General features: G+C 35.6%; 1 protein-coding gene and 1 pseudogene across 4 annotated transcripts in view; both read right to left on the reverse strand.

Moving 5' to 3' along the window:
- The window catches only part of LOC309665790 (sugar phosphate exchanger 3 pseudogene), a 306970-nt pseudogene that overhangs the window by 148929 nt on the left and 144145 nt on the right, over positions 1-13896 (reverse strand). The gene's annotated exons all lie outside the window — the stretch shown is intronic.
- The window catches only part of SLC25A40 (solute carrier family 25 member 40), a 49677-nt gene that overhangs the window by 25073 nt on the left and 10708 nt on the right, over positions 1-13896 (reverse strand). Inside the window, exons 2-5 of one of the 3 annotated variants that reach the window (XM_082472515.1) lie at positions 7534-7599; positions 4734-4838; positions 3473-3532; positions 1602-1708 (exon numbers count right to left, since the gene is read on the reverse strand). In XM_082472515.1, coding sequence (XP_082328641.1) covers positions 1602-1708; positions 3473-3532; positions 4734-4838; positions 7534-7599 — 338 coding nt within the window. Of the gene's footprint in view, positions 1-1601; positions 1709-3472; positions 3533-4733; positions 4855-7533; positions 7600-13896 lie in introns of all 3 variants that reach the window. The other 2 variants (XM_082472516.1, XM_082472517.1) reach the window with 2 other exon arrangements.

Below are 13896 nucleotides of genomic sequence, written 5' to 3' on the forward strand. Positions count from 1 at the left end.
GAGGATAAGAGGTAAAAGTAGTGTCTTTTGTTATTCACAACAAGCCTCTTTCAACCACACCTAAGTTATGTTACTTAAGTCTTTTGTTATTCACAACAAGCCTCTTTCAACCACACCTAAGTTTATGTTAATGAGGTGATTTTTGGAAAGGCCCTGGAGAACCAAAGGATGGGGGCTGGTTGCCAGGAGGAACCAACCACTTGACTAGAAGGCTGGAACTTTTAGTCCCACCCTCCCCACCCTACGCCAGTCCCCAACCTCAGGGGCTCTGGGAAGGGAGGCAGAACTGGAGGTTTAGTCAGTCACCAAGGGCCAGTGATTTGATCAATCGTGTCTATGTAATGAAGCCTCCATAAAAATCTCTAAAGAATGGCATTTGGAAGCTTCCAGGTTGGTGAACACAGGGAGGTGCTGGGAGAGTGACACATCTGGAGAGGACATGGAAGCTCCATAGCCCTTCCCCCAAGTCTTGCCCTGTGCATCTCTTCTACCTGGCTGTTCCTGAGTTGTAACCTTTCATAATAAACTAGTCATCTAGTAAGTAAACTGTTTTCCTGAGTTCTGTGAGCTCTTCTAGCAAATTACTGAACCCAAGAAGGAGACCTTGGGAACCTCTGATTTACAGCCAGTCAGTCAGAAACACAGATGTCAACCTGGACTTGCGAGTGGCATCTGAAGTGGGAACAGTCCTGTGGGACCTGACACTAACTCCAGGTAGATGGTGTCAGAATTGAGTTAAATTGTAGAATACCCAGTTTGTGTCCCCTGGAGAGTTGCTTGGTATGGGGAAAAAACCCACATATCGGTTCAGAAGTGTTCTAAGTAGAGTGTTCAGAGAGAAAAACTGTGAGCAGTTTTTTCTTACACTTACTTTCACACAAAAACCTGTGAATGAATGTATGTAGCAGTTTTATTCAGAGCCAAAAACTGGAAACCACTCAGAAAACAAACTGTGGTACATCCATACCATGTAATACTAGTGAGTAATAAAAAGGAACAAACTATTGATACATTAAACAACTTGAATGAATCTTCAGATAATTAAGCAAAAAGTGCCAAACCCAAAATGTTCTATGTTATTTCATTTATGTAACATTCTTAAAGTGACAAAATTATATTAATAGAAAACAGATTAGTGATTGCCAGGAGTTAAGAAGTGGATGTAGCTATAAAAGGGAAATAGGAAGGATCCTTGCGGTGATGGAATTGTCTGTATCTTCACTGTATCAACGTCAATATCCTGTGGTCGTATTGTACTCATCTTGTCACATGTTACCACTGGGGGAAACTGGAAAAAGGGTACATAGGGTCTGTCTGTATATTTTTCTTAAAATTGTATATGATCTGCAAGTATCTCAAAATAAAAAAGTTAAAAAAAACCCTACTCCCTAAGCATAAACAGATGAAAATAAACTTAGCAAAGAATTAAAAGCAAAAAAAGTACTTTCCCTTTCCTGCTTCAATGTCTACTTTTTAACTGTGGATAAGTGTGCTAACTACCTGATGGACATTTTACTCTCCTGTAATCATTAAATATTTCATATATAAGAGTAAATATTAGACTAGAAAACATACTGTGATTATAAATAATATCTCTTTACCAATGTTCCCTGGAAACGTCCTGGCTTCTTATACCATGCTTTGCTGCCTTCCTCTTCACAGACACATAGATGGTCCATAAGTCCATTACTATATAAAAAACATTTTCCTAACAAGGAAGATTCCAACAGTCAATGATTATTTCACGAAACTATTATTTTTACATATGAACAAAATGAAAGTACGCTGAGCAGACTACACAAAAACATAACTTTGTCTTCACCTTTTAGGATGAAACATAAATAATTTGATTTGTTTAATGACAGAGCACTGGGCTCTAAACTCACAGTGGTAAAAAGCAATTGAGTAAATTAGTGGATTATGTTTTCAGGACTGCAGTCAACAAATGCACACGGAAATAAATTCTTTTCGGTTATCTGAGGGAGTGGAGAGGGAAGACAGAGGAGAAAACCTGTTTTGAAAAGACAGCCTGGGTGTACGTCTTCTCTGTTTGACCAGAAAAAAACCCTGTGGTATGTAAGGGTAATTCAGACAAAAATATATTATGAAATCTAATGTGTATCTGAAAGTTGCTAAGAGAGTAGATCTTAAAAGATCTCATTACATGGAAAAAAATTTATTAACTATGTGAGATTATAAAAGTTGACTAAATTTATTGTGGTAATCATTTTTCAATATATACATATATGAAATCATTACAGTGTACACCTAAAACTAATACAATGTTATACATCAATTGAAAAAATGTTTTTCTCAACCAATGTAAATAATGTTGTGCTTTGTCCCTTTCTCTGTATTTATACTGCTCAATCTAGACATTTGTCAGCTCCCTCTTAACTGACTACAACTTTCTCTAATAACGATCTTTGCCATTATTGGATTCATTCTTGCTGCCAAAACTGTCTTCTCTATTCGACCATATATAATTCTGTCAATTTCATAACACATTAGTCTAACTTTAATGTACAGGAAACTACTTTTCAGTCTCTTCCTACAATCCATCTATCCTTTCATCCACCTGAAACAATGCCTGATGTTCATTCTGTCTCACTGCTATGCATTCAACAGAGTGGCATTTATGTCTGTGAGAAAACTAGCTTTCTCACAGTCTGTTTTCTGCTATTTAAACATGTTTGAAACAGCATTATCTTTATAAAACCGCAAAATATTGATCAAGGAATCGCTATTTTTGCCCATCTAATAAAAACATATAACTACTCTTCTCAAAGTCCACATAAGCTATAATGTCCAGCAATTAACCAAGCTGCCTGGTAAAATGATGACTTTCCTATCACTATTCAAGCAACAATTAGATGACTGTTGGATGAATACTGTAGGATGAGCACAGCTCTTGGACTAAAGTAGGAAGCTAGACTCTAAGATGCCTTACAAGTTTAATTCTGTTCTTACTTGTGAGGCATATACTCAAATATAAAATTGTCCTCTGCTTTAATTAGTAGGTTCACAAAAGTGTTATATGTTTTATACACACACATACACACAGGCAGCTGACCCTTGAACAACACAGGTTTGAACTGTGAAGGGCTACTTATGCAGATTTTTTTCAGTAGTAAATACTACAGTACTACACAATCTGTAGTTGGTTGAATCCAAGGATGAGGAAATGCAAAAACAGAGGAACTGTGGACACTGAGGGCCAACTATAAATTACAGGCAGACAACTGTATGGACAGTGGGCAGTGTTAACCCCCTCAGTGTTCAAGGGTCAGCTGTATTTGTTTTCTGCCTAGACCTCATCATGTACAATTAAGAAATGAGAAAATGTTTCTGCATGAGGATAAAGGCATCAATTTTTAAAAACTAATAAAAAGAGAATATTATTCAAACAAAAATGAATACAGCGACATTTAAAAATCTAACATAATGTTTTCAGGATAAGCAGAACACATACCTTTGGGGAATGGGTTGTTTTGGGCTTGGAGTCGAATTTTAACAACATCAAAGGGTGTCACTATGAAGATACATAAATCTCAATTAACAAGTGATACCTATAAATTGTACAGACATTTGTCCAAAGAACACAAAATACACCGAATGATACTTTCCTCATGACTACATAATGGGTAAGATTATTTATCTTAAAGTGGTTTTGAGTATTAACATTCTAATTTTTTGCACTTGAATTTTGTTTAAAGAGTACCAATGAGAAAATGTAATTACTTCTCTCACAAGTACTCAACTCTCATTTATAATATTTCTACAACTATAATTCCATTAGCACTAGTATTTATAAGAAAATATGTTATCTAAGGTAAAGAATGAAAGTTCCAAAAGTCCATTTAAATATTTGAGAATCACTCTGTATTACAAGTAATCAATAATCAAACAATGTAAGTCTTCCTATTCTGTTAAATTCACTTATCTCAAACAAAAACTATAGATAATGCAAATTTGAGTAAGCGAGTCATAAATCATCCTTACTACCACATTGTGTTACTCCATTTGGGAACAGTGCAGCAAAGGAGAATGGTTTTAATTTGCATGCTGTATTTCCTCGTCTGAGAATGAGGAAGTCACATCAGAAGATCTCTAAAGCCTTTACAACCCTAGCATTCTGACCTAAAGACACTACATTCTAAAGCAATTAGTTTAAATTTTTTCTAATCATCTGCTATCTTATTTGAATAAACGAGCCAACTTAAAGTCATTAAAACGCTAAACTATCACCTAACTATGTCATTTGGCTGTGTCTACAAGAAGTTCATTAAAAAAGACAGAAAAATGTGGTCCAGAGGAATTTAACCAATTCACTGTTACTAAAGCAAAGTAAAATATAATTTGAATTTGTTGCTACTATACGTTGTCCAATTTCTGTATTTTTCATTATGCTAATATTTTATTCCATATTAAAAAAATGATAATAGAGTCATAAAAGTTTAATATTGATAGGGACCTCAAAGAACTCCTGATCTAAGCCCCTAATTTTAGAGATGGAAATTAATTTCAAAGAGAATAAGGACTATCCCAACGTGCATTCACCCTGAGAATGGCAAAGCAAGGACTAAAATTCTAGTCTCTTGATTCTCTGTCCAGGGTTCTTTTCATGTTATCATGATGAAGCATGAATGATAATATTATCATTATTTCACAGATAGTAAAACTCAAATGAAATCAATGATTCATTCAGTTACATAATCTACATATTATTTTACCCATCAGTGATGTCAGTATAGCTCCAGTACAAGAGGCAAGCATTTGTTGAAGAGGAGTCACTTTGATAATTGGTGGTCCCTCTGCTTCAGGATCCATATTTTTAACTAATAGAAGAAAAATCTGTTAAAGAAAAGCAAGATGTAAAATAAAAGTGTAATAGAAAATGCCCTCAAAATCAACAGCTAAAATTTAAATAAACTATACAAACAATAACCAGTATTACTATCAAAGCACATGTTGTTGGACTTCCCTGGTGGCGCAGTGGTTAAGAATCTGCCTGCCAATGCAGGGGACATGGGTTCGATCCCTGGTCCAGGAAGATCCCACATGCCGCGGAGCAGCTAAGCCCGTGCGCCACAACTACTAAGCCTGCGCTCTAGAGCCCATGAGCCACAACTACTGACCCCATGTGCCACAACTACTGAGGCCTGCACGCCTAGAGCCCATGCTCTGCAACAAGAGAAGCCACCGCAACGAGAAGCCCGCACACCACAATGAAGAGTAGCCCGCACTCGCCAGAACTAGAGAAAGCCTGCGTGCAGCAACGAAGACCTAATGCAGCCAAAAATAAATAAATAAATAAATTTTTTTTTTTAAAAAAAAGCACATGTTGTTGACCACTATCAGAAGTAAACATGTAAGTTCTATACCCCAAGGCACTAAACAATCGTCATTAATAGAACATGTTCTCTGTTTTCCAAAAATGGTAATGTACTTCAGCTAAGCTATGTGAGCAGCACACATGTGTAAGACAATTATTAGAGCATTAAGAAAACGGACTCTGGCCATGTAAAAGAATGAAAGCAGCTGACCAACAAGGCTCAAAATCTGAATTTAGCCTCACAAGAACTACTCAGGTACTCGAATCTAGTACAGAATTATCAGCAAATATAGCACTATTTCTATTGCATATCAAACACTGTTGCAAAGGTACAAAATAAAATCAAAAACATAACCTTCATAAGAAGCGTTATCTTACAAAACTTTAATGAGAAAAGCAACATATACTCTTTTGAAAAACTCAGTTAACACAAAAGTATAAAAATCACTTATAAACTTATTTTTAAAAAATAACCACTTGGGGCTTCCCTAGTGGCACAGTGGTTAAGAATCCGCCTGCCAATGGAGGGGACACCGGTTCGAGCCCTGGTCTGGGAAGATCCCACATGCCGCGGAGCAACTAAGCCTGTGCGCCACAACTACTGAGCCTGCACTCTAGAGCCCGCGTGCCACAACTACTGAAGCCCGCGTGCCTAGAGCCCGTGGTCTGCAACAAGAGAAGCCACCGCAATGAGAAGCCCACACACTGCAATGAAGAGTAGCCCCCGCTCACCGCAACTAGAGAAAGCCCACAAGCAGCAACAAAGACCCCACACAGCCAAAAATAAATAAATTAATTAATTAAAAAAATAAAAATAAAAAAATAACCACTCATGGCCAAAAAAATAAAATAAAACAAATTTTTAAAAAAAAAGGGAATTCCCTGGTAGGCCAGTGGTTCGGACTCCATGCTTCCACTGCTGAGGGCCCAGGTTCGATCCCTGGTCCAGGAACTAAGATCCTGCAAGCCGTGCGGTGCAGCCAAAAAAATAAAATAAAACAAATGAAAAAGTAACCACTGGCAACATACAGTATCATCTTTCCAAATGTCTATGTGCATAAAAACACATATATGTATATGTCTAATATATGTATACAGATAGGAAGATTACATCTAACTAATCAATTACAAACATTCGTATTATCTGTGTATATGTATTCCTGTATCTGTGTATATGCACCTTTTTTGAAAAACAAAATAGATTAATACTACTCATATTGTTTAGTAGCCAGCTTTGACACTTAAAAATATATTACAAACATGCCAATAAATAGATTTACATTATCATTTTTAATGCTTACATGGTTTTTAATTATACTTATTTAGTCATCCTCATATTCTTATTTAGGTTACTGACAATTTGTCATTAATTCATTAATTTCATAAACTCTCATATAAATATCCTTATACATACATCTTATTGTAGTGTTCCTACAATTACTATAGAAAAAAAAGTAAGATTGCTGGACTAAGCTAAAAACTTGAGACAAATTGCCAAAATGCTTTCCAGAAAGATTGGACCAACTTATACTTCCACATTGGCAATAAATGAGTTCCTATTAGCCCATAAATTAACCAAACGCCCTCTCATATTACATATCACTTATTTTTTCTAAACCATTTGGAAGTAGACTGCCATACATCACACCCCTTTCAGCCTAAATACCTCAGAATATTCCTATATAATCAAGGTGCAATTATCAAATTGAGGAAACAACGTTGATAGTATCCTACAGTTCATTTCCAATTTTGTCAATTATCCCAATAATGACCTTTATAAAAATGAATGGTAGCTGTATTGTTTATTTTTTTTATTTTTTATTTCTTAAAAATTTCTTTATTTTATTTTATTTATTTTATTTTTGGCTGTGTTGGGTCTTCGTTGCTGTGCACGGGCTTTCTCTGGTTGGGGCGAGCGGGGGCTACTCTTAGTTGCAGTGTGCAAGCTTCTCATTGTAGTGGCTTCTCTTTGTTGTGGAGCATGGACTCTAGGCACACGGGCTCAGTAGTTGTGGCTCGCGGGCTCTAGAGTGCAGGCTCAGTAGTTGTGGCGAATGGGCTTAGTTGCTCCGTGGCACGTGGGATCTTCCCGGACCAGGGCTTGAACCCGTGTCCCCTGCATTGGCAGGCAGATTCTTAACCACTGCACCACCACGGAAGCCCTGTATTGTTTCTTTAGACTTTTATTATTTACCTACCTGGTTTAAGTCTTTTCCTCAACTCTATGTTCCAATATTTTGTTTGTAACATCAGTAGCTGAAAATCTGTAGTGAAAAAAGAAAGTTAACTGTCTTATCTTTTCAGACAAGAAAGGGATAACAAGCCTAAAGGAAAGGAGTATATAAAAACTTTAAAACACAAATCAACAAATATTTATTAACTATTACTTTTTAAATATTTCTATTAAGTGCTCTGAGGAATATGAACAGCACTCCACAAATGTTATCATTAGAGTTACAAAAGTATTTTCACAAAAAAATCTTCATATTTTCCCAGTAAATATACTCTGCTTTAAAAACGATTCTAAACCTGAACATACGGACCCATCTTAGTATCAACAGAAGTTGAACAACCAGATTTTGTGACACTTACAGGAAATTCAGAGACTAAAGTAACATGGTAAAGCTTGACACAAAATATAGAAGAAGGTATAATACTCTGGTATACAGGACTACTGTCTTAGTTTCTTCAACAAGTGAAAGTAGAGTGGGAGAAAACGTGGCAGGGGAGGTATAACCGTTCTAGAATAAAGGAATCCAACCAAATGAATCCTGGTTTGAAAAAACAAACTTTAAAAAGCCAGTCTGAAAGTAACTAAAGAAATCTGAACGTGGGCTGGATATCAGATAATATATTTAAATTACTGTTGATTTTGTTAGGGAGATGTTATTACGGTTACGTACAAAGTGTCTTTTTTAAAGAGGTTCATACTGACATATTAAGGGCTGAAATGTTATGATAGCTGTAGTTTATAATAGTCCAGAAAAAATATATTATAATGTTAATGATCTGTTAAATCTAGGTGTTATTTCACTCTTCTGAATTTTTCTGTCTATGGGAAAATTTGCACAATAAATTTTTTTTTTAATTCCTGAAATGTATGTAGAACCTTCAAATCTAAGCACCTACTTCTAACATTTATTTGAACACAGGTCTTTTAAGTGGAAAAATAACACACATATGCTACAATACAGGTATATGCCTCCTCCAGAAAGGTAAGAAGACCTATAGTGCTTTATTTTGGCACCATTCTAGCAAAGTTGGCAACCTGAATATTCTCACCTTAAATTAAGGCTAGAAAAATTGACATATTTCTAGCAATTATTTACGATGTAAGGGGAAAAATCCAAAAATTAGATGTAACTTCTTAGAACCAAAAATTAAGGTTATTGAACTTTTATTTCTTAACATATACATATTTCAGAAAAATGTCATGTCAACAATCTCTGAAGATCATAACATGAATCTACTGATGAGGTCTGAAAAATTAGTCTCCTTTTCAAAATATTGTGGGTCAAATGGATAACATACCCAAAGATTCAGTAGAATATGAAGAAAAAGTGGCAAGTTATATATATAATCTTAGTGGAATGTCTAGAACTCAAAATGTATTCTCCAGTGCTTTAAATTCCCTCCAGTCCAGGGGGACTTCCCTGGTGGTCCAGTGGTTAAGAATCCATCTTGCAATGCAGAAGACGCCAGTTCGATCCCTGGCTGGGGGACTAAGATCCCACAGCTACTGACCCTGCGCATTGCAACTACAGAGCCCATGCACCACAACTAGAGAGAAGCCCGCGCGCCACAACGAAAGATCCCGCATGCCGTGACTAGGACCTGATGCAGCCAAAAAATAAATAAATAAATAAATTCCCTCCAGTCCAATCAACCTACTTCTCTTTTTTCTTTGTATCCACTCTTCTATGTGGCAGGTACCATCCCTTTTTCAGGGAGCACACGGACTAGTGAGAAAGATGACTTTAACATTAATATCTCCTTTAACTTTATGAGTCTTAAACAAATGTTCTACAAGAATAGCTTCCTTGCTCAACTATACAAAATTCCTATACAACTATACAAAATTCCTCTTTTCTATACTTTTTCTGCATTCGGTACTCACTTAATATTAATGATTTGCTATACCTGGCCAAGGTGGACTTCAAATATAAATGGCAAACACTCTTAACATGAATAATCAATGAGCCCCTCTTGGGGGAAGAAAGCTACCTGATGACAAAATCTACTCAATCAAGCGATGAATGGAGATGCTTTAGTAAAAGGATTAGAGCAATATCCAAGTCAGAAAATAGTAAATCAATATATACTTAATATCATCAGAACTTTAAATTTTTTCCATCAAATGTGTGTTAAATGCTATTTTATTACAGTTTTATGTTCCCTGGTCATTAACGATGCTGAACATCTCTTCATATTATTACCAGTATGTACTGCCTCTTCTGTACTATGTCTGTTCATATCTTTTGTCCATTTTTCTCCTGGGGCATTTACTTCTTTTTATTGGTTTGAGGAATTTTTTATTCTTAGTACAAATTATTTGCAGGCTGTGTGAACTGTCTCTTCTCAGAGTCTATGATTTACCTTTCCACTTTCTTTAAAGCATATTTTAATAAAGTTCGTAATCATTTTTTGTGGTTAAAAAAGAAACACAACATGAAGTCTACCTTCTTAACAAAATTTTAAGTGTACAGTACAGCACTGTTAACTATATGCACATTGTTTTACAGAAGATCTCTAGAACTTTTTCATTTTGCATGACTGCGACTCTATACTCATTAAATAGCAACTCCTTATTTCCCCCTTCTTTTCAGCCCCTGGCAACAACCACCATTCTATGTTCTTCTGCTAAGAGTTTGACTACTTTAGATACCTCTTATGATCAGAATCATGCAGTATTGCTCCTTCTGTGACTGGCTTATTTCGTCCAGCATAATGCCCTCAAAGTTCATCCATGTTGTAGCCTATGACAGGATTTCCTTCTTTTATAAGAAGTATATAATACTCTTATTGTATGTATATACCACCTTTTCATTATCCATTCATCCACTGATGGACATTTACATTGTTTCCATTTCTTGAATTACGCATATTGCTACAATGAATACGGGAATACAAATATTTCTTTGAGATCCTGATTTCAATTCTTTTGGATAAATATCCAAAAGAAGGATTGCTAGATCACATAGTTGTTCTATTTTAAGTTTTCTGAGGAATCTCCACACTGTTTTCCATAGTACACCATTTTACATTCTTACCAACAATGCACAACGTTCTGATTTCTCCGCATCCTCACTAGCACTTGTTATTTTGTTTTGTTTTTTAATAATGGCCATCATAACAAGTGAAGTGACAACCTTGTGATTTTGATTTCATTTGCTTAATGATTAGTGATGCTCAGTGTCTTTTCATATTCCTGTTGGCCATTTGTACATCTTCTTTGGGGAAATGTCTATTAAGGTCTTTTATCCATTTTTAAATCAGATTATTTGTTTCTTTGTTGTTGTGTTGTAGGTGCTCCTTATATATTTAGAATACTAATCCCTTATTTGATATATTGTTTGTATATATTTTTCTCCCATCCCATAGACTGGACTGTCTTTTCACTCTATTGTTTACTTCCTTTGGTGTATAGAAGCTTTTCAGTTTGATACAGTCCCACCTGTCTTTTGTTTTTATTGCTGTGCTTTTGGTGTCACAGCTAAGACATCATTGCCAAGATAAATGCTATGAGGCTATTCCCCGTTTCCTTCTAGGATTTTTTTAAATTGTGGGCCTTATATTTAAGTCTTTAATCCATTTTGAGTTGATTTTGTATATGGTATAAGGGTCAAAATTCTTAATGTAGCCAAATTTACTGGCCTTTTCCTTTTTTAAAAAAAATATAAATTTATTTATATTTGTTTATTTATTTATTTATTTATTGGCTGTGTTGGGACTTCGTTGCTGTGTGCAGGCTTTCTCTAGTTGTGGCGAGCAGGGGCTACTCTTCATTGCGGTGCACGGGCTTCTCACTGCGGTGGCTTCTCTTTGTTGTAGAGCACGGGATCTAAGCGCACGGGCTTCAGTAGTTGTGGCACGTGGGCTCTGAAGTGCAGGCTCAGTAGTTGTGGCGCACGGGCTTAGCTGCTCTGTGGCATGTGGGATCTTCCCGGACCACGGCTTGAACCCGTGTCCCCTGCATTGGCAGGCGGATTCTTAACCACTGCACCACCAGGGAAGTCTCAGCCTTTTCCTTTATGGATAACACTTCTTTTGTGTTTTCTTTAAACAATCTTGCCCTACTCAAAAGTCCAAAGATACTCACCCATATTTTCTCCCTAAAAGTTTTAAACTTTTGCTATTGACAAATTTTAAGTCCTTAATCCATACAGAGAAGTATTTTAATAGTACGTGAAGTAGTGATCTAATTTCATCTTTTTCCACGTTAAAACAGATAACTACTTTATCCAGCTCCAAGTATTAAATAATCCCTCCTTTCTCCTTTCAACTGACATACTACTTGATCATAACTAAGTTCCATTCCTGTGTGGAACTGTTTCTAGTCTCTCTATTCTATTGGTCAACTTATCTATCCTTAAACTGTACCACACTGTATTATTATTGTGTCCTAATACGTCCTCATATTTGGCAGGGCCAGTCTACCCTCCCTGTTCTTCTTCAGAAGTGTCATGATTATTCTTGGCCCTATGGTCCTTCATGTAAGTTTAAAAATCATCTTACCATTTTCCTTGAAAAACCTCTTTGGGATTTTGATTTGAATTGAATTGAATCTACAGATAAAACTGGAGAGAATCATTATTATTGATTTAATATCTTTCTTCTTTTTAAGATAGGCTTTGCAGGGCTAAAAATTCCCTTCCAAGCACTGTTTATATTGCACCTCACAAATCTGGGTATACTGAATTGTCATTTTCATTCTGTTCAAAATATTTTCTAACTTTCTGGTGTTTCTTATACCATACTTATTGGGTTTTGGTATCAAGGCTATGCTAATCTCATAAAATTAGGTGGAGAATCAATTACTAAGCCTGCGCGCCTGGAGCCTGTGCTCCGCAACAAGAGAGGCCGTGACAGTGAGAGGCCCATGCACCGCGATGAAGAGTGGCCCCCGCTTGCCACAACTAGAAGAAAGCCCTCGCACAGAAACGAAGACCCAACACAGCCAAAAATAAATAAATAAATAAATTTTTTAAAAAAGAAAAAAAATTAGGTGGAGAATATTTTCTTTTAGAAGAGTCTGTAAGGTTGGGATTATTTGATCCTTAAATATTTGATAGAATATAACTGTGAATTATAATTGTATCTGTGAATTTCATTTTGTGTTTTCAAAATATGCATAATTTTATTATTTGTTAAACAGATACTCAGAAAAATTCATGCATTTTTTTGGTGATGAAAATGCTATGATTATTTTGTACATAAACAATCACCAACCTTACCACGAAAATGTAATAACATCTACTAAACCAAAGAAGAAGAGAAATCCTCATTGAGTTTTATAATTTTTGTGTGACATTATCAAGCATACCAACCTACACATAATGAGAGTCCCAGAAGGAGAGGATAGAAAGGGACAGAAAGAATACAAGCCAAAAACTTCCCAACTTTGATTAATGGGGGTGGGGGGGGGAGGAGAAAAAGAAACTATACATCCAAGAGGCTCAACAAATTCCTGGTAGGATAAACTGAAAGAAAGCCACACTGAGAACATTATAATCAAACTGCCAAAAGCCAAATACAATGAGAATTCTGAAAGCAGCGAGAGGAGCAATTCATTATATTAAAAGGATCTTCAATGATTAAAAAGCTGATTTCATATCTAAAACGATGGAGACCAGAAGGCAGTGGAATAACATTTTCAAGCAGTGAACAAAAAAGACTGTTAACGAAGAATTCTACATCTAGCAAAATTATCCTCCAAAATTGAGAAAAAAATTAAGATATACCCAGATAAACAAAATCAGAAGTTGTCACTAGTGATCTTGTCCTACAAGAAATACTAGGAGGAATCCAGTCAGGCTAAAATGAAATGAAACACACCACTAGATAGTAACTGGAATTCATATGATGAAACAAAGAGCACTGGCAAAGGTAACAACATAGATGAATATAAAAGAAAACTGGATAAAGCAATAAAATAAATCTTTGTTGATACGCATTCAATATATAAAGATGTAATTCGTATGACAATAATAGCACAAAGGAAGGGAGAAGAGAATGGAGCCATATACTGTTGAAGTTAAAATGATACTAATCTGAACGAGACTGTTATAAATTAAAATACTAATTATAATTCCCTAGGCAACCACTAAGAAAATACCTCAAAAAAATATAATAGAAGAGACAAGGAAACTAAAATGGTATATGAGAAAATATCTATTTAAAACAAGTGAAGGCAGCAATGAAGAATGTGACTAAACAAATGTATAGAAACAAATAGAAAAATGGCAGACATAAATTCTTTTAAACGTAAAATGGATTAAACAATCCAAAAAAGGGCAAAGATGGGCAGAATTTTTTAAAAAATCAAACTATACCCTATCTAT

This window comes from Balaenoptera physalus, assembly GCF_965194825.1.
Source record: "Balaenoptera physalus genome assembly, chromosome: 8".
In the NCBI taxonomy this organism is placed as follows: domain Eukaryota; kingdom Metazoa; phylum Chordata; class Mammalia; order Artiodactyla; family Balaenopteridae; genus Balaenoptera; species Balaenoptera physalus.